The 19271-nt window shown below is 36.6% G+C and overlaps 2 protein-coding genes across 3 annotated transcripts in view; both read right to left on the reverse strand.

The window, feature by feature from the left end:
* Positions 1 to 533: 533 nt before the first annotated feature.
* LOC135078018 (uncharacterized) lies at positions 534 to 15000 on the reverse strand. 2 transcript variants are annotated; one of them, XM_063972564.1, is made up of 5 exons: positions 14786 to 15000; positions 13979 to 14076; positions 13406 to 13586; positions 12865 to 13073; positions 534 to 770 (listed from the first exon to the last, which is right to left on the reverse strand). In XM_063972564.1, exons 2-5 carry the CDS (start codon positions 14059 to 14061, stop codon positions 563 to 565), a joined length of 681 nt encoding a protein of 226 aa, XP_063828634.1. In that variant the 5' UTR covers positions 14062 to 14076; positions 14786 to 15000; the 3' UTR covers positions 534 to 562. The 2 variants fall into 2 exon arrangements, with proteins under 2 accessions (XP_063828634.1, XP_063828633.1); XM_063972563.1 differs by lacking the exon at positions 14786 to 15000 and adding an exon at positions 14195 to 14309.
* Positions 15001 to 17421: 2421 nt separating this feature from the next.
* LOC135078016 (arylalkylamine N-acetyltransferase 1-like) overlaps positions 17422 to 19271 on the reverse strand; it is a 35154-nt gene continuing 33304 nt past the window's right edge. Inside the window, exon 6 of the mRNA XM_063972562.1 lies at positions 17422 to 18270. The gene's annotated coding sequence lies outside the window, so the exon portion shown is untranslated. The remainder of the gene's footprint in view (positions 18271 to 19271) is intronic.

Below are 19271 nucleotides of genomic sequence, written 5' to 3' on the forward strand. Positions count from 1 at the left end.
CGCTTTCCTGCTACTTTTATGATGTCGTCGGTCCACCTTGTGGGTGGACGTCTCACGCTGCGTTTTCCGGTACGCGGCCTCCACTCCAGAACCTTGCTGCCCCATCGGCCGTCATTGAAGTGATACTCAATGGAAACAGAAGGCAAGCCCGAGTGATCACGGGTGCGCTAACAGGACACTACACTACAAACCACATGCTCCACAAAATGGGCCTAACTACGGATGACACTATGACAGCTGTCGAGCATGTGGAGAACATGCGGAGTCCATGAAACACCTACTCTGCGAATGTGACGCGCTAGCTAGAACTAGAATGGGTCGGCTTATCCGACACCAGAAGAATATAGGTCCTTCTCACCCAAGCACTTGATCCACTATATGGATAGGATCTTTGCGGATGAGGGGGGATAAAGGTATAGGGAAGCACAAAAGATCCCAATGGGTCGACGTGCACTGCGCCCATGCGCGGCCCTAAAATAAGATAAGATAAGATACGCCCATGCTAATTTGGTATGCAAAAAAAAGACGCCAAATTGTAGGTGCTTAAAACTTTAGTCGTTCATTATTTTCCATTCGACAATATCTTTATGTGCACTCGGTCGTCGACGTGCGGCGGTTTCGGCACAATCAGGGGCTGGCCGTCTTTCTTGATGTCCGTGTAGAGCCTTTTGTAGAGGCACGTGAAGCCCTGCCTTTCGGCTGACTTGGCTGAGTAGGCACTGGATGTGTCAAGCCGTAGTAGGCGGATGCCAAGTTGCTTTGTTGCTATTCTGAAAGCATAATGATCATTGATCAGTGAGAATGTTACTAGGTATGCAAAATCACTTGAAACCTATGTTACAGTTAAGCTTTTACATTTACAAATACATTAGTTTTTATTTCATTCAAAAATACCCAGTAGTTATGATTTTATAGGCATTCAAAGTTCGCTTAAATATTGAGTCCCGCCGACGGTCACGTGACCCCGTGTGACGTACATTCACAGCGTCCGCTCACTAGAAAACGGATATAAACATACTTAAATATTATTTTTTTGTAAATACAAACTTATTATACATATTAACACCCAGACCCATCACAGAAATTAAAATTGAACCAAACCCAAACTTGATGCGATTGTGTCGTTTTATTGCGAATTACCTTCCAGCTCCATCATTAGACCCCGATTACTATATAGAATTAAAATACTCATCAATACAAAACGAACGAGCCCAAACTCGATGCATTTAAGTCGTTTTATTATAGAGTTCCTATGGCCACCTTCCAGCTCCATCATCAGATCAGCTCCATGTCATCATAATATTGCATGGTCATCCAAATCACATGTGTTTGCGAAATTTCAGCTTAATCGGTTGCCTGGAAGTGGGTCTTAATTCAGTTTGCAAGATTCCACCCATACAAATATGAGCCAGTCGTTGTAATATGACGTCACGCGCATAAAATGGCGGGCCGGCCGCCGCCCGCACTTTTAAAATTCAATATCTTGGAAACTAATTGACGTATCGAAATAATTCTTTCACGTGTATTTTTTATTTTTAACAGAGAATACAGAAAGCTAAAAAACAAAATTAGTGAACATTCTTCATTGGCGGGGCATATAGCAGAGTAAATACAAATGAGTAGGACATCTTCATAGAAACGCACCGAGCGCGGTTTGTATGTGAGCGTGCCAATAGGTACGCGGCGCGCACGCACACACTGACAAAATTCGGCGCAACACCCCGCTAATCCGCGCTAAATTTTGTCAGTATTTACTCTGCATATAGCTTGTAGAGCTGATGGATGGCCACTGGGACAGAAAATTCGAGTGGCGATCCCGGACCAGAAGACGTGGTATATAGTCCACTAGTTGGACCAGAGATCTGGTGAAGGTCTTGGGAAGCACCTGAATGTGAGCAGGACCGGTCGTCGTTATGAAAATCCTTGGGGGAGGCCTTTGTCCAGCTGTAGGCGTTATTTGGCTGAAATGAATGATGTTGTCTCATTTTATTTCGACGTAATCTACATGATAGTTCCTCAGGCAACTCGTATCGTAGTGTACCTACCTATCAAGGATTGTTTATCTATGCACTTGTCTGTTTGAAGTGTCGATATACTTTACATAATATTTCTGTTTGTATTTTATATTTCCCAAGATATTTTAGCATTTATAACGGCCGAATACTGAAACGCTACTCAAATCTTTCACTCAGCTGACGGGCTCCTAAATTTAAGTATCCTTCAATTTTAAATGGTATTCTCAAACGCCACTCAACGGATTTGAAGCCGTGATCAGCTAAGCAGCTCTCAAATGTTTACATAATGGCAACATTTACCAAAAAAAGTATGTTTTCATTTACACAAATGATAACTTTACGTTTTTTATCCATTACACGCAGCATCGTTTGGTTATGTATTGTATTTTCTGGAAATATACTCAATGAACTTAACATAGAACAGTTTATTTTTAGTTTCTATTATACAGGGTGTTAGGTAAATGGGTATATGAGCCGACACTAGCCCATGTTAACATGGGCATATAAATGGTATGGTGAAGTCAGAAAATTGATATCTTCATTTTAATTATTTTAATTTTCATACAAATCGGATTTTATAAAATTTATTTTGTATGAAAATTAAAAAAATTAAAATGATGATATCAAATTTCTGACTTCACCACACCATTTATATGCCCATGTTAACATGGGCTAGTGTCGGCTCATATACCCATTTACCTAACACCCTGTATATAAATCTCGTTTTGTCATATAAAAAAAATTATGCTTGTATTTTTATTTAATTAAAAAAATAATTTTAAAGGTGATACTTTTTATTGTTGAAATCTATTAAGTGGCGATCGTGGACCGAAACGTAACCACAATTGACATTTATCATTGTTGACAGAGCATCAAATTGACAAATCAACAACTCTTGGAAATGCTGCTATGCGATGTCCCCTTAATCCTCAGAAATAGGCATGTTTATGTATTGCGATTTCATAGAAGCTATTCAAGCTATTTTGGTTGTTACTTCGTGCACTATACGATGCACAGTTGACTGTTAGATGTGGAAGATATCACCTAGTACACGTTCATAACTTCCCGTTGCGTAGAACAGTAGGGTTATAATAAGTATTTGGTCCACTGGTTGTATGGTGTTTGGTGAGGGGTTTCAAAGAGCTTCCAAATTATGAATCCAGAAACAACACCGTTTCTTTAGAGACGCGGAACCTCGCTCGGAATTGCATGTCATTATAATAATATTTTTCAATAGCGTTCAGCCTTATTGCGTTCCTGCGATTAGATCTAGGTATTTCCTCGAGGCTCGAAAGAAATTATAACGATGACACACATTATTTACCACTATTTAGGTCGATTTAGGTATAAGAATAGGATTTAAGATACCGGGCAAGCGGCCGAATACTGAAACGCTACTCAAATCTTTCACTCAGCTGACGGGCTCCTAAATTTAGGTATCCTTCAATTTTAAATGGTATTCTCAAACGCCACTCAACGGATTTGAAGCCGTGATCAGCTAAGCAGCTCTCAAATGTTTACATAATGGCAACATTTACCAAAAAAAGTATGTTTTCATTTACACAAATGATAACTTTGCGTTTTTTATCCATTACACGCAGCATCGTTTGTTTATGTATTGTCTTTTATGGAAATATACTCAATCAACTTAACATAGAACAGTTTATTTTTAGTTTCTATTATATATAAATCTCGTTTTGTCATATAAAAAAATTAATGCTTGCATTTTTATTTAATTAAAAAAATAATTTTAAAGGTGATACTTTTTATTGTTGAAATCTATTAAGTGGCGATCGTGGACCGAAACGTAACCACAATTGACATTTATCATTGTTGACAGAGCATCAAATTGACAAATCAACAACTCTTGGAAATGCTGCTACTTAAGCGATGTCCCCTTATTCCTCAGAAATAGGCATGTTTATGTATTGCGGTTTCATAGCAGCTATTTTGGTTGTTACTTCGTGCACTATACGATGCACAGTTGGTTGTTAGATGTGGAAGATATCACCTAGTACACGTTCATAACTTCCCGTTGCGTAGAACAGTAGGGTTATAATAAGTATTTGGTCCACTGGTTGTATGGCGTTTGGTGAGGGGTTTCAAAGAGCTTCCAAATTATGAATCCAGAAACAACACCGTTTCTTTAGAGACGCGGAACCTCGCTCGGAATTGCATGTCATTATAATAATATTTTTCAATAGCGTTCAGCCTTATTGCGTTTAGAGGTGGGCGCCGATATAAAATTGGCCGGCGGCGGCGCGCCGACTTTTTGACCTCGGCGGCGGCGGCGTCGGCGGCGTGACCTTGTTTGACCTTTGTTCATTAAGTTTTTTTTTAAATCCGGTTTTTTTAGTATCTGTCGTCAAGACTAATCAGTTGATTTGCAGTTGGTTGGGGTTTGAGCCACTAGAGCAATGGTTTACCCTAGTAAATTAGCTCTCTTGATCATAGATAGGTACTTTGATATTTGGATAGCGGGTTTGGCTGAGATTAGGTTCTCGTGTACTTCCTAAAGGCGAGCGTAACAATGTGCCGATAAAAGTACCTTTAACATGTATTTTTGAGCTCTTTGGAGGCACATAGTTAATGTTGGATTAGCTGACTGTCGGTGGAATATCGATACCTCTGGGCTCAAAGGTCGTAAAGGACAAAATACCGAAAATGAGTTTTTTATACAGTTGTACTCAGAATTTAATTCTCTATCGATCTGTATATTTAGTTTGTCGAAATTCTCAAAAAAAGTGCCTTTACGACCCATCATATTTGATAAGCTAAACAGAATTCATCGTGAAAATTGGGATGTAAATACCATTTGATTTTTTAGTACAGTTAGCATGGTAGTAAAGAACAAGTAAACACAAATTTTTGGGCGTATAATGTACATGTAGTATAATCTATTGTCCTATACAACCCAAATTTTCATACCAAAGTCTAAATAATTTGTCCTTTACGCCCTTAGATTATCTAAACAAATATTTTAAAAATCTACAAAGAGAGGATATTAAAACAACTGAGTAGGTAAATTTTATACACGTTTCTAATTGTATTTAAGTATGTGCGTTTAGAACAAACGAAAGAACTAAAAAATCATCAAAAATATGTAATAAAACTATTTTAGAGTGTAACGAATAACGATTATGTGATTTGTACATTTAAAAATGATGACATCTATCCACATCGGGTAAAGTAATGATGCTTTTTATTATTTCTCATATTTGACGAAATTAGGTATTTTTCAGGTAAAAGATAATTAAAAGATGATTTAACAAAATGAAAAAATGCTATAAAATAAAGTATTACTTAATTAAGTTAGAATAGTCATCATACAAATTTGAAAAATGAAAAAGCTAGATGAGATAAAGAAGTCACCTTGCTGTAGTACCATAAGGTGTCATTATTACACGACTGCAGAAGGAGGGTTATGTTTTTTCGAGTGCATGACTGTATGTTTTGTATGCATAAATCACACAAATGCTACGCTTTACAAAAATTGTTTTTAATGATTTCCTAGTAATTTTGACTAACGTTCTTTTGAGTTTTGACTGTAACAATTATAATAAATAAGTCTAGTTTCTAAAGTTATTTGGATCAGCTAATAAAGTATAACTAGTAGGAAAAATATTTACGTTTAACATGGGAAAATATCGTCACCGTCGTGGCAGAATTAAATAACTGACAAAACCAAAGTTGCGAGATATTCACGTTTTTGTGTTTTTTTTCGTTAAAAATGACGATAACTTTTAAGGGTAAATTTTTTTTACTGTCGGTCTTTTGATATTTTATACAGCAATTTACCTTTATTAATTTAATATTCTTCGATGGTGTTACTTTGTATTATTTTAAATAAAAAAAATAAAAATGTAATTATTTAGTTTTGCCACAACCGTATTTTACAACAAAGTTGCAGTTATTTAGTTTTTGTATGTCACTTATTTAGTTTTACCACAACCAAGGTATTACAAAAACGAATATTTCTATTGAATAAGTACACTTGTTTAATTTTGCCACACTTTTATTGACCTAAATGTTAATTTATTCATTTTATTTTATTTGTTTTGTTATTGCGATTTTAGTCAAAATCTGTAAAATTGTTAAATAATACTAGAACATACCTACTTATTTAATACCTATAAATGTTTAACAAATTGGTATGGTAACCATCAACATCAGATTCCTATAACATTGAAATTAAATTGAAAGAACCAACATCGAAATGAATATCAAAATTAAAATAATCCAAAAACAATAAAACTGTAATAGGGATCTCTCCCTAGGGATCCATAGGGATCCCTTACCCTCAACGTCATAGCAGAACGACGTTCAATGTCACTGCAGATCTCCGTTGACGCTAAAGCACATCGGCAGCTCAATAGACAGATATGGAAGTCCTTGCGACATGATGTTCGCAACTTTAATACAAATAGTATTAAAGAGGCGATAGAGCGGAACCAAGGCTCGAAAGTGTTCGCAAGAGACAACTCTATTGGTCGAAGCTAGCTGACGAAGCTGAAGACTGCGGAAGATAGTTTAACGTCAACAAAAGCCGAGGTTCTGGGTGAGATTGAAAAGTTTTATGGACAGCTATATACCTCGACGAAGATATTGTGGATATCAGCATTATCAGCCTATACGAGATTAGGATGGCTCGCAAACACCTAAAGAACAACAAGGCACCGGTGATGACGGAATAACCTCGGAGCTTCTGAACGCGGGTGGAACATCGACATTGAAGTCAAGTCCTTCAGAGACTATTTAACTTCGTCTTACTCCAGGGAACAACGCCAGAGGCACGGAACAGAAGCGTGGTGGTACTCTTCTTCAAGAAAGGGGATAAAACCTTGCTGAAGAATTACTGACCCATCTCGCTTCTGAGTCATGTCTACAAGCTGTTTTCGAAAGTTGTCACGAATGATCTCGCGCGTAGGTTCGATGACTTCCAGCCTTCCGAACAAGCCGGTTTCTGAAAAGTATCGGTACATATCGAGGTGCTGAAGTGCTTGTACAGAAACGCCACCATGTTGGTCCGAGTACAGGAGTGGAGTACGAGGGCGATTCCTCTGCAGCGAGGCATGAGGGAGATGTTATATCTCCGGATCTTCGAAACTATTCACCGCTGCATTGGAAGACGCTTTCAAACTCCTTGATTAGAAAAGATCCGGCATAAACATCAACGACGAGTACATCACTCACCTTCGGTTTGCCGACGATATCGTGTGGTCATGGCAAAATCAGTGGGAGACCTCGGCACAATGCACGATGACCTTAATCTCCCAAAAGGTAGACCTTCGGGTGAACAACATGGAAAAACGAAGCTTTTGTCGAATGTCTATGTTGCGCCCTACCCAGTTTCGGTTAGGAGCTCGAATCTCGAGATTGTTGACAAGTATGTCTACCTCGGACAAACGTTTCAGCTAGGTAGAGAAAGAGGTCGAATCCAACTTGGCTGGGCAGCGTTCGGGAAACTACACAACATCCTTTCGTCCAAAATATCTCAGTGCCTAAAGACGAAAATCTACAATCTGTATGTGTTTTACCATTGATGATATACGGCTCGAGAACGCGACTTTCTTACTATAGGGTTTATAAATAAGCTCAAAGTTGCACAGCGTGCTTTGAAGAGGGTTATGCTCGGTTTTTCTGTACAATAGACAGGGCAAATAATAGGCAGAACTGAGAAATAGAAGGTTCTGGAGAGGAGGGCACGTACCGGAAAGCACAACGTGGACTTCATAAAGGTAGCAGGAAAGCACTGGATGCAGACCACTACCAGCCGGTCATATTGGAAATCATTGGGGGAGGCCTATGTTCGGCAGTGGACGTCCTATAAGGCTGAAATGATGATGATGATGAAGGTAACTATCCAGATTCAACATCTGAGTAATGAACATTGAAATTAAAAGTAACATTTAAAGTAATGTTACAAAAATGAAATAAATCAAAAACACAATTTTACGAGTATTTTGAAGAAATGTTTCGGATCGAGTTGTGGCAGAATTAAATAAAGTCACTTATTGACTTTCTTAGTACAAGTATTTTGAAGCAATGTTTCGCAGTGAGTTGTGGCAGAATTAAATAAAGTCACTTATTCAGTTTTGCCACGTAAATTCTACAACAAATAGAGTTGTAATTTATGGTCAACAGTTTCACTCAACTGAAGATATCTTTGGAAATATCATAGATATTGCCACGAGAGTAAGACCAAAATATAGGTAACACTTTCTACTATACAAAAAGTGGAAAAAGTGGTTTTTGCCAAAAGTGTCAGTTATTTAATTCTGCCACGACGGTGACGATATGTACTATAGTGTCAGTTGAGACTTAATGAACTAAAAAGCGTGAATGCACTTTTTTCGAAGTTATAGTTATTTTTATATTAAAAATAATTGGCTTTTAAAAACTGTATTATGTAAGAGTAAAGTAAGTGGATATACTTTACTGGAATGAAAAACTTTCTACTTGTAATCTTACTTACCTAACATTTCTACTTTTGTACCAAGTACAACGACATAATTTCAAGCTATTATGAATAACAATGTTTAATCTATTTAGAATTTAGAATAATCATAATTTGGTTTTCGTTTGTCTTTAATAATTCTATCCTATCTGCATTATCATAAGGTCAACTGGTTGACAGACTGCCCTATAGAATTAAGTCCGCCATTTGTAGTTTTTCGAAACAATAATAATGATTAAATAAATAAATAAAATTAAATTGGTTTCGGATTTTCGTGTAAAGTAGACATTATTATGAAGTTTTATTTAAAAACGTCATAATATTTATTTTCTAAAATCGCTCTTATATCGGAAATGGTATCTTCTAGTTCGAAGATATCAAAACTTCTGCTTGCTTAAATAATAGTTTCATAAATTGTGTGCATTAAATTATGAAGCCACGAAAAATCATTTGATTTCATTTAAAATACTATAATTCATTAAAGATATGTGAAGAAATGGTATATTACATATCAAATACCATAAAACATTAAATATTTAAGCTAAATTATCAATTTGCCCTTGCATAATACCTTACCTGGGTGTTCCGTTACGACCTATGAAAACCTATAAAACTCTGTAAATTGTCCTTTATTACCTTGATTTTGTAGTTTCGTAAAATAAAAATAGACTTACGCCCTGAGTAACTTGCCTAGGACGAATATTTGAGGGGTGTAAAGGTCTTTTTATTGTAATTTTGAGGGCGTAAAGGAAATCTATCTCAGAAAATTCACTTCCTCGGAAAATGCTGTGAATTCTAAGCACTTTCTTCTTAGGTCATATTTTAATAGCTCAAAAAACAAAAAAGTTATTGTCGAATAAAAAAATAAAAAATCGTTTTTTGCTTCTCCTAAAAAGTCGTACTTTGTCCTTTACGACCTTTGAGCCCAGAGGTATCGATATTATATTCAGTTCTGTTTTATTTATATTTATGTTCTTTCCATGTCATCCTACGGTCCAGGATTTTAATGCAGGTTGATTGCAGCAATGTGTCGAGGTCTAGATTGGCCGGAGGATAAGTTTCACGTCTTAAATGATAATATGGTGAGACTTCGGGGCTTAATTACATGCGCCACTTGGTCAGCCAAGCAGCTGACTTTGCAACAGTCTAGTCACTTTAAGATCACAGTTACATTTGAGGAATGCCGCAGCTTTCTGGTGTCTGGGCTACTTTACTAGTAGATGTTATAGAGTATCGGACCAAGTACAGAGTCCTGGGGTACTCCAGCTCTGCAGCTAAAAAGAGAAGATTTTGTCACCGAGTTTGATTTAAAACTGTCTGTCACTGAGATAAGAATCCATCAGCAGGTAGTAGAAGTGTGCTAGAAGGTACTTTTTAATTTCATAGAGTAGTTCTTTATGATAAACCCAGCTGAAGCCGCAACGAAAGCAGACGTACAGGATTCTTTCTTTTCCAAACATTGTACTGATTATGGTTAGTATGGTTTCTGCCAAAATTTATGGTCGGGTATACTATATTACATGGGTCGCAAGGGAATAAACGAGCAAGAATGATCCTTTTCCATAATTTTAACTATACAAATGTCAGATTAATTGAGCGATAAGAGAATTCGTTAAGCGACTTGCCAGCCTTATGGATCATTTCCAAAGTTAAGAGACTTGCGAGGTTCTTCTCACTCAGTGTGGTCATTGTCAAGACCATGGACTTCATGTTGATCAGATCAAATGCAAGTGCTTTACGAGGGTCCATTTTGGCTATTTCTTTAGCTTAGCCATCTCTCTTAGCGTTAGTTCTTTCGTTTCAGCCGAAAGACGTCCTGCGCCGCACGCATCCATGCACTTCTTGCGACCTTCCCCAAATCGTCGGTCCACCTAGTGGGAGGCCTGCCCACGCTACGTCTTCCGGCTCGTGGTCGCCACACAAAAACTTTACTGCCCCAGCGGCCATCAGCTCTACGAGATATGTGCCCCGCCCACTGCCACTTGATTTTAGCGATTCTGTGGGCTATGTCAGTCATTTTTCCTCCTGCGTCTTTCGTCCTCAATTTATTAGCGTAGTAGGAATCAATCTTCTACTTTGAACTTGAGGAGGGTAAGCGGAAACATGGCGGTCAACTCCTCAGATAGTCAAGTACAAAAATGTCCAGAAGTAGCATACGAAAAGATGCAAAATGAGCCCGCCCTCTCAAATCACAATGGGAAGGTTTTTAAGGTATAGGGTAGTAGGGGATTATCCGTGTCAATGGGTTTAAATAAACCGGCTTGTCATGTAGCAAAAGTCTGAGATTTTTCTTGACAGTTCGCACTCGCCACTCATGTATTACCGGATCTAATAAGCGGAGAACACTTTGAGGGAGGTACTTTGTTGCCTTCCAGAGGTTGTGGTTCCCATTTGCATTCCGAGACATATTTGCCAATCTCTGTGTGAGTGATTCGCTTAAATTATCCATAGTGTGGGTTATCTGCCAGATGAAGACGGGTATTTTTTTCTTGACAGCAAGAGTGACCGGCGCCTCTCGCGATAAATTATTTACTAGACCAAGCAGTAACTTGAATAATGTACTTGATTAACTGTTAATATAGTTAGTATTAAGTTATTCAATCAATTTATTAGTATATCAACGGCATTAAGTTCGCCTTGTGTACGAATTTATATGGCATTAAAGAATAAATATTATAGTTAGTTCTTCTGTTATAATATGATTTACCTTAAACTCCATCTTAATCACCTCAAAGTTGGTAGAAAACTGCATGAGTCGACTGAATACCCTAGGAAAACGTAACAGAGTAACGCTGAGATGGTCCAGAACCCTTTTGTGGCATTTCCAAAAGTCTCGCTCGAATGACCCTGGAGAACATCTATTTAAACAAATCCTTTAAGGCATGGTCAGATACGCCAGGATTAACTCATTCTAAAGCTCTTATAAAAGCCTGTGACCGAAAATGCTCTAAGCAGATCATAGGACTGAGTAGGATCAAAATGCTTATCTTAGTTCGAGCCCTCACTGGACACTGCAGCTTAAACAAGCACTTGTCCACTATGGGACTGTCCGAATCAAGAACGTGCAGGATGTGCCAAGAGGCAGATGAAACGCCACTACACATTCTCACGGACTGCGGACCTTTGATGCGCAAGCGGAGCTTACATCTGGGCAAACACATCCTAAGCCAACAAGATGTAAAACATATCGCCCCCCAAAAGATACTGCAATTCCTAATGGATGCAGGACTCGGAGGCGAACTCTTAAGAAAAATAGTGGCGATCACAATAGATCGGTACCGGTCGCAGTTATGCTAGGACTTTATTGAACTAGAATAGCCGCTCAACTCAATAAAAAAATAGTTCTTCTGCGTTTGAAACACAAATTAGTACAGTATAGGAGAGGAATAAATTGCAAATAGTTTGTACAGTATCAGTATCGGCGCGCCGACAGCTGGTCGTCGGCGGCGGCGGCGTGAAAAAATTCGCGGCGGCGGCGGCGCGCCGGCGTGGCGCCCACCTCTAATTGCGTTCCTGCGATTAGATCTAGGTATTTCCTCAAGGCTCGAAAGAAATGATAACGATGACACACATTATTTACCACTATTTAGGTCGATTTAGGTATAAGAATAGGATTTAAGATACCGGGCAAGCACTCTCAAATTTAACAGCTGCTTAAGACGATTTGACAGTTGTTTGAGTAATGCTTAGCGTTGAATGGCGTTTCAGTATGCGAAAATTCATTTGAGTGGCGTTTAAGTGCAACTTAATTTGAGAGGTGCTTACAAATTGAGAACTGCTCAGATATTGTTTTGAGTATGCGAAATGTAAGTTTAGGAGCTGCTTAACTATTTGAGAAGCCGTCAAATATTTAAATGGCGTTTCAGTATTCGGCCGAAGCACTCTCAAATTTAACAGCTGCTTAAGACGATTTGACAGTTGTTTGAGTAATGCTTAGCGTTGAATGGCGTTTCAGTATGCGAAAATTCATTTGAGTGGCGTTTAAGTGCAACTTAATTTGAGAGGTGCTTAAAAATTGAGAGCTGCTCAGATATTGTTTGGAGTATGCGAAATGTAAGTTTAGGAGCTGCTTAACTATTTGAGAAGCCGTCAAATATTTAAATGGCGTTTCAGTATTCGGCCGTAAGTGTGACACAGACACGTGAGTGTAAAAAAGACAAGCGCTACAATTACTGTCTTGTGCGCATTTTCTTTCATTCGCTACACTTGCGTGACGTTTGTACTAAAATGCTAGGTTTGTGAGTTGTTCTCTTGTTTCATTTCGTCAAACATTGGTTCAAATGTTTGTAAAATCTGATTAAAACTGTCCTTAAAATTGCAGGATAATAAATTGGTAATAATGCTACAGTAAATAAGAATCATTTTGCAATGAATTTATGTCGTGCCACTTACTCAGTTTCGTGCACCAATTTGTTCATGATCCCCCGCCTGGTCCAGTTGGGATCTGTGGCTGCCACTTTGATCTCCACCAGCCTCTCTTCTTGCGGGAACTTCTCCCAAAGCTTGGTCCCTTCCTCACGCGCTGCTAGGATGTACAGGATCCTTTGGAACTTGGGGTTTTTGCAGTTTTTTGCTTGCGTTAGAATGGCGTTGCCTTCTTCCTGGACAATGGAGGAAACAATTATGTGGTATTGACTAATACGAATTCGACTTTATGGTCTTAGAGTGCGTATTCTTTTTTTTACAGAGCTGAACCAAACGGAGTAACTCGCGTTTTCGCTTTGTCGAAATATGTCAAATGTGTAAAATGCATGCGAAATTACAAAGACATTCAATAAGGAACTGAAAATGGAGCCTATGTCTGTAAAGACGACATTGTAATGCATTTAGCAAGATTCTTGCTAAACATTGTAGCATCCATCTTATATGCACCTATAATACACAACACTATTTTTAGTCTTATGTGCTGCCCATTTCATCTTAATAATAGTACCTCTTTCAAAGGGAGTATTCCACTAATGGTGACGCCGACTATATTCCCCTGTGGGTCCACTGCCTTGAAAGACAGGCCTTCCAGGAGGGAATGTATGCAGTATTCATCCAGTTCAGGACATGGATTGTTCTCGCTCCAAAGCTCCACGGCCTCGTTTAGCGGTTCCTTTGTGTAAAACGTCCTGAAATTAATTAACGGAAATATCATTAACGTAATCATATAGTACGCAATTTTGTGGTCGACCGTCGACCGCATCGTTGTTTTTGTGTTGGCGCCTCTTTACGTATTGAGGCCTCAATGTTTTGAGTTATGTGAAATTTCAGATAAATTATTTTTAGAAGCAAGTAAACCTCAATTTTGGTTACCTGAGATAATGATGATCGTCATCACCAAAATTCTTAAAATAGGCAATATTAAAATTCTTGAGGCGCGAAAATCTTCTGTGACAGAAAGTTTACACAGACAACGCTGTGGTCAAGAAGCAGTCAGTAAACAATTGAACTTCGTGAAGAAATAAAAACTCAAATATTTAGGTAGGTTATAATAATATGAAGTTACGATAAACATACCAACCGTTTTAGCAAATCCATAACACTGTCAGTATCTTCTTTGACGACTGGATGAATGGTATACGTCTTGCTTGCTTCTTCCGTCATTTTGCTTTTGTATCTCTACAACAATAACATTTGAAGAACCAATTAATATGTCACAAGGAAACCGTCAAAGAACGTAAAGTATGTTAATTTTTATGGCTTTAATTGCTGTAAAGTAATATATTCAAATACTTACATGTTGTTAAGTATTTATCGTGGAGTATGATATAAATACTAGCTTATTTTAATATTATAGTAAATTATTTACATTACGTATGTCCATTTACTGGGAAATCTAAAGATAGAATGATAACTTGTAACTAGGTTCACCACATCAATATTGATTTGTTTACCATAACGATTTGGTTTATCTGTAGATGTAAGTATTGAATACAAATCAATAAATACCTACTCGTGGAAGATGTTTATGATGATAAACCGAAACTATCATGCCACACTTACAATTCCTATCGCGTCTACTAGTTCCCACCAAAAAACCTTATGCTATGATTATGTAAGGTATTAAAAACTAGTTTTGGTTGTAGCTTAAAAATCCTTTACTTATTTACAGTAACTTTGGGAAACCTCAAAACTATGAATGAGAACATTTGTTGGCATGTTTACATTGAGATGTCAGTAAAGACGCCGCTAGAATAACCGGTTCTTGCGATAAAAACAATACAATTTGAAATTTTAAATAAAAAGATAACTAACAATTACTTACTTTAAAAGCTTGACTTATCCTGTTTCTGTCTCTTGCACTATAAAATCTTTTTTAAAGACTTACCTGTTATGTTTTTAACACTTAAAACGGATTGATTCTAAAATTCGGCGGATAAAAATCGATAATACGTTTCGTACGTTTGACATGCGCTTGGGCAACTAATGTTTGAGCGCGGCGCTCGCGCATTTACATAAGTAGGTAGGTATACTCAATAACGGTGAAAGATAAAAATACTACATTATTTATATAAGGCGAATGACTGCGAATCAAACACATGTTCACGCGTATTGTTTTGTGCCGTGTGGTCACACCCACTAGTGTGATAATAGTATTTGATTGTAAAGAACTACTCTATGTGTTGATCTGTCAATGTGGGAGAGGGTTGAGACAAAAATATGCTGCTTACTTATCATTACTTCCATATTTTTCAGTGCGATGCATTTAGCCAATTAGGTACCTATAGTAGAGAAAGAGAGCCTACCTTGCAAGATAGTTTTATGAAAATCAATATAATAATATCATCTGTAACCCAAATACACCTAATCAAACCTCGAAATAAAACTAAAGCCCGCCCTACTGTTCTTTAACATCATCATGATGCCTTTTAAAACCTATTTAATGTAGTTTGGTCAAACTTGTCATAATAAAAATAATACATTGTTTCGCCTTAAATATTGCTCGGGCAAAATTTACTTAGGCTATCAATGTAAAAACACCCAGGAAAGAGGGCAAACAATAACATAATATGTAATTAGTAGAAATACTTACCTACTTATGAGTGCCTACCTAACTGGTGTGTTTGGTTGGTGTAATGACAGAGTTTATTTTTATAATTTAAGTACCTATACAAGATGAAGCCCATGTTTGAAAATGTGTTGTAAATTCAGTCATTTTCCTCATCTTTAAGGAAATTTCGTTAATTTGTAGCTTGTGCAAAGTAGTGTTTATTTGTTTCAAACATGGCGGTTTACAGGCTTAATTTATAAATTCAGTAGATTGCACACGTAGGCGTAGTCACCGTAAAATACAGCATAATATTCAATTTACTGATTTGACGTTATTTAATGTGCCAAATCATAGTTTTAGGTCTTTAGATATAATATTCCGCAGATAAAGTTTACTTATGCCCGTTTTTACCATCTATCCCTAATTTTTAGTAACCCCTATGGTAACATTTAACACGCATTTGGTTTTTAAAGGGGTCACTTAAAAATTAGGGATTGGTGGTGAAAACGGGCATTCAGTCAGTCAGTTATAAAAAAATATTTCAATCGATTTATTATGCATGCATAATACCTAGTAGAAAAGTGGGCTTCATAATCTTCATTCTTCACAAATATTGAAATCAGTTCACAGATATCTACTTAAAGATTATTTACCTACTTGTATAAAGTCTACCCATCAAAAACAATACTTGTCATAAAAACCAAGTCTCGCAACTCAGTTGTTCTACGGTAAAAAGTTGTGAGATCCATGTAATACCAAGTCCAGGCCAGGAAATCTTTAACGTTTTACATAAATTGTTGACTTGGCCATCGCATGAAAACACGTGTAAATTAAATTATTTAGTGCGATGGCCAAGTCAACAATTTATGTAAAACGTTAAAGATTTCCTGGCCTGGACTTGGTATTACATGGATCTCACAACTTTTTACCGTAGAACAACTTAGTTGCGAGACATGTGCGAGACTTGGTTTTTTTGACAAGTATTGTTTTTGATGGGATCTCATTTCTTTTTGTATTTTGTAGACAGCAGTTATGTATCTAGAAAACTGGACTGAAATTGAAAAATTTCACTCGACTTGGCGGTTGCACTACCGTGCCCCCAAATATTTTAGTTTTTCCTTGATTCCTACACCAAACACTACTTATATTCCAAATTTGAAGCTTCTAGGTCTGCTAGAAGTGCCTTAGAGTTTTGATGATCGGTGAGTCAGTCAGTGAGTGACAAAATTAAGAAACTTTGACCCGTTATAATTCTTAAACTACTGGTTCAAATTGAATGAAATTTGAAATATACCGTGTCTTTACAATGCCTGCATGGTTACTGAAAATTCAGTCTTCTAGTTTTATCCACAACGAAGTTACAGGGGGTCGAAAATGGCCTGAATTGCTTCGAGAAAAGGATGGTACGGCCGTGCCGCTTTTTTGCTCGACTTGGTGGAGGCACTGCCGTGCCCCCAGATCACATTACATAACGCTGTAAAATTGCGTAGATTATATTATGTAGTCTCCAGACACGATTACCTGACTAATACTATTGATTACGTTATTTATAAAAGGTAAAATTTAACTGTCAGCGACTCTGTGATTGTTATTATTTGCAGGGAATTGAGTAGTTAAACTGTTGGATTATTACGTAGCCACTTATTTATTAGCACTGCTGCTATATTATGTTAATTAATGGTCTACCTACCTACAGAAGATAGATATCTGTATGTACAAAGTTAACCTGCGATTGTAGTGTAAAATTAAGTCAGAAGAATATGAATTATAGCGACTGTAATAGACAGGTCTAATTTATGTATCAAGCCTAGTTCTTAAAATATAATATGTAAAGTAAAGTAAAGTAATGTTTATCTGTGTTTATATGTAAGTTAAAGCACATGGGTTAGTGTTTTTTATAAGTTAATTTAACAAATTATATGTAGGGTAGGTAAGTAGTTATGTAGGGTAGGGACAATAAATAAAAAATGCAATCTACTTCACATAGTTTAATGATCAAATTACATTGACTTTCACAATTGACTTTGTTTTGCATCGCCAAATATGTACGAGTAGGTACACGCATAAATTCTTGATGAATTCTTTCAGAATATTCAGCTTACAGTATCTATTATCACAACTAAATAATACTTAACAATAAGGAACTACACATCACACTAATACAATAGGTAAAAATAAGTGGTTTTACGCTTCCAAGTTTACTTACAGTATTTTGTTAGCAATATTGCGAAGCAGCGATTGCTTCGTTTCAAAATAAGTAGGCGTTATAAAGGTTATCGATATTATGATTTTGTGTATCTACTTGATTTTCTATTTTTCACTGGTTATTATTTGATTTATTATTTTTAGTATTTATCAAGATGTTGAAGAAAATTATTCATTAATTACGCGAAAGTAATCATAGTAATATAGGTTGATATTAGGGCAATATCCTTTTTCCTTTTTGTTTAAATTTTAAGGATAATATACCAAATATTCAGTCAACCATTTTACTTCATTAGAGGAATACAATTACATTTCTAATGCAATTAAATAGGTGATATAACTGATATAAATACCATTTTTTATTATTTTTCGAATAATTTTGTTACGTTATCACAATGTTTCAAACCTATGGTTTGTGAATTTGTACATTTACAATAAATTATCACCACTTTAAATAATTTGGTATCACACAATATACAAATAACATCTTTAAGATTAGATTCAAAGCCAAAAAGTACCTGCTTCCAACTCTAATATACTTAGTGCTTCCTACAATGCTACAATATTACAGTAATAATATTATATGGTAGGTGAGACTACGTAGTAGTTTTTAATTTCTGAAACAAAAGAAAAAATACGTCAATATCTCAAAAAATCGTAAGTTATCAATATAAGTAGGTACTATAGGGCAAAATGTGATGTAGATTCAGGGCTCTACTACAACAGTTAAGCTCAGACAATTAATCTTGAAAGCAGGAGGTTTTGATTATCATCATATCATAATAATATAAGTACATGACAATAAATTGCTCTAGTTAAAGATACTAATAAGGTCAATACTAATTTACATAAATAAATAGGTATTATCAGTATTATTGAATACCTACTCGTATTTTAAATATCAGTGCGGGCGGCTCTACCACTATGTTACGACAGTTACGAGTACCTAGGTATATCGCTCGACTAATTACTTAAGGCGATTAGAGTCCTCAATGACCTTGGGCGTTTGACCTTCACGCCGCGCGAAACACCCGCGCACCCCGCACGAAAACTCCGATTTGACACCGATCAAAATTACACGGGCATAGGTAGATACAGAATAGAAGCTCTTTTTTCATCACATTACTGCCTATTAATTCAAACTTGAATTTATGAACCTTGATGTCGGTGTTTAACTCAGGCGTAAAGGTATTTAATAAAAATAACACAATCCATGAACATTTTGTACGGGATATTTTTATTTTTTTATTTTTTCGTAAATTTTCTAATGTTTTTGTCGGTTCAGCCGTTCTCGTTTAAACATGTAATATGTAGGTAACTTCGGGTGGAATCTTGCAAGCTGAATTTGTTAGACCAACTTCCTGACGACAACTGTAGGTATTAGAACACATAGTAGTATTGTCTATGGTTTAAAAAAGCAAATGTTTCTGCTTTTGTCTATTGTCATTCTCTTTGTGTCACTTATGAAGAATAAAACTGAAAATGTGTTTAATCTCGTCTTTTTATTAGAAATCCTTCAACAACTGACCGAGTTAAAATTTTGGATATACATGTAATTCGGATGACAATGCAATATTGTGATGACATGGAGTCGATCTGATGATAGAGCTGGAATGCC

This window comes from Ostrinia nubilalis, chromosome 14, assembly GCF_963855985.1.
Source record: "Ostrinia nubilalis chromosome 14, ilOstNubi1.1, whole genome shotgun sequence".
NCBI classification, from domain to species: domain Eukaryota; kingdom Metazoa; phylum Arthropoda; class Insecta; order Lepidoptera; family Crambidae; genus Ostrinia; species Ostrinia nubilalis.

Coding starts and splice junctions, on each gene's coding strand:
- LOC135078018 (XM_063972564.1), bottom strand. CDS start 14,061: ATGACGGAAGAAGCAAGCAAGACGTATACCATTCATCCAGTCGTCAAA. Junction 13,587..13,978: donor GTTATGGATTTGCTAAAACG/GTTGGTATGTTT, acceptor AATTAATTTCAG/GACGTTTTACACAAAGGAAC. Junction 13,074..13,405: donor GAATACTCCCTTTGAAAGAG/GTACTATTATTA, acceptor TCCATTGTCCAG/GAAGAAGGCAACGCCATTCT.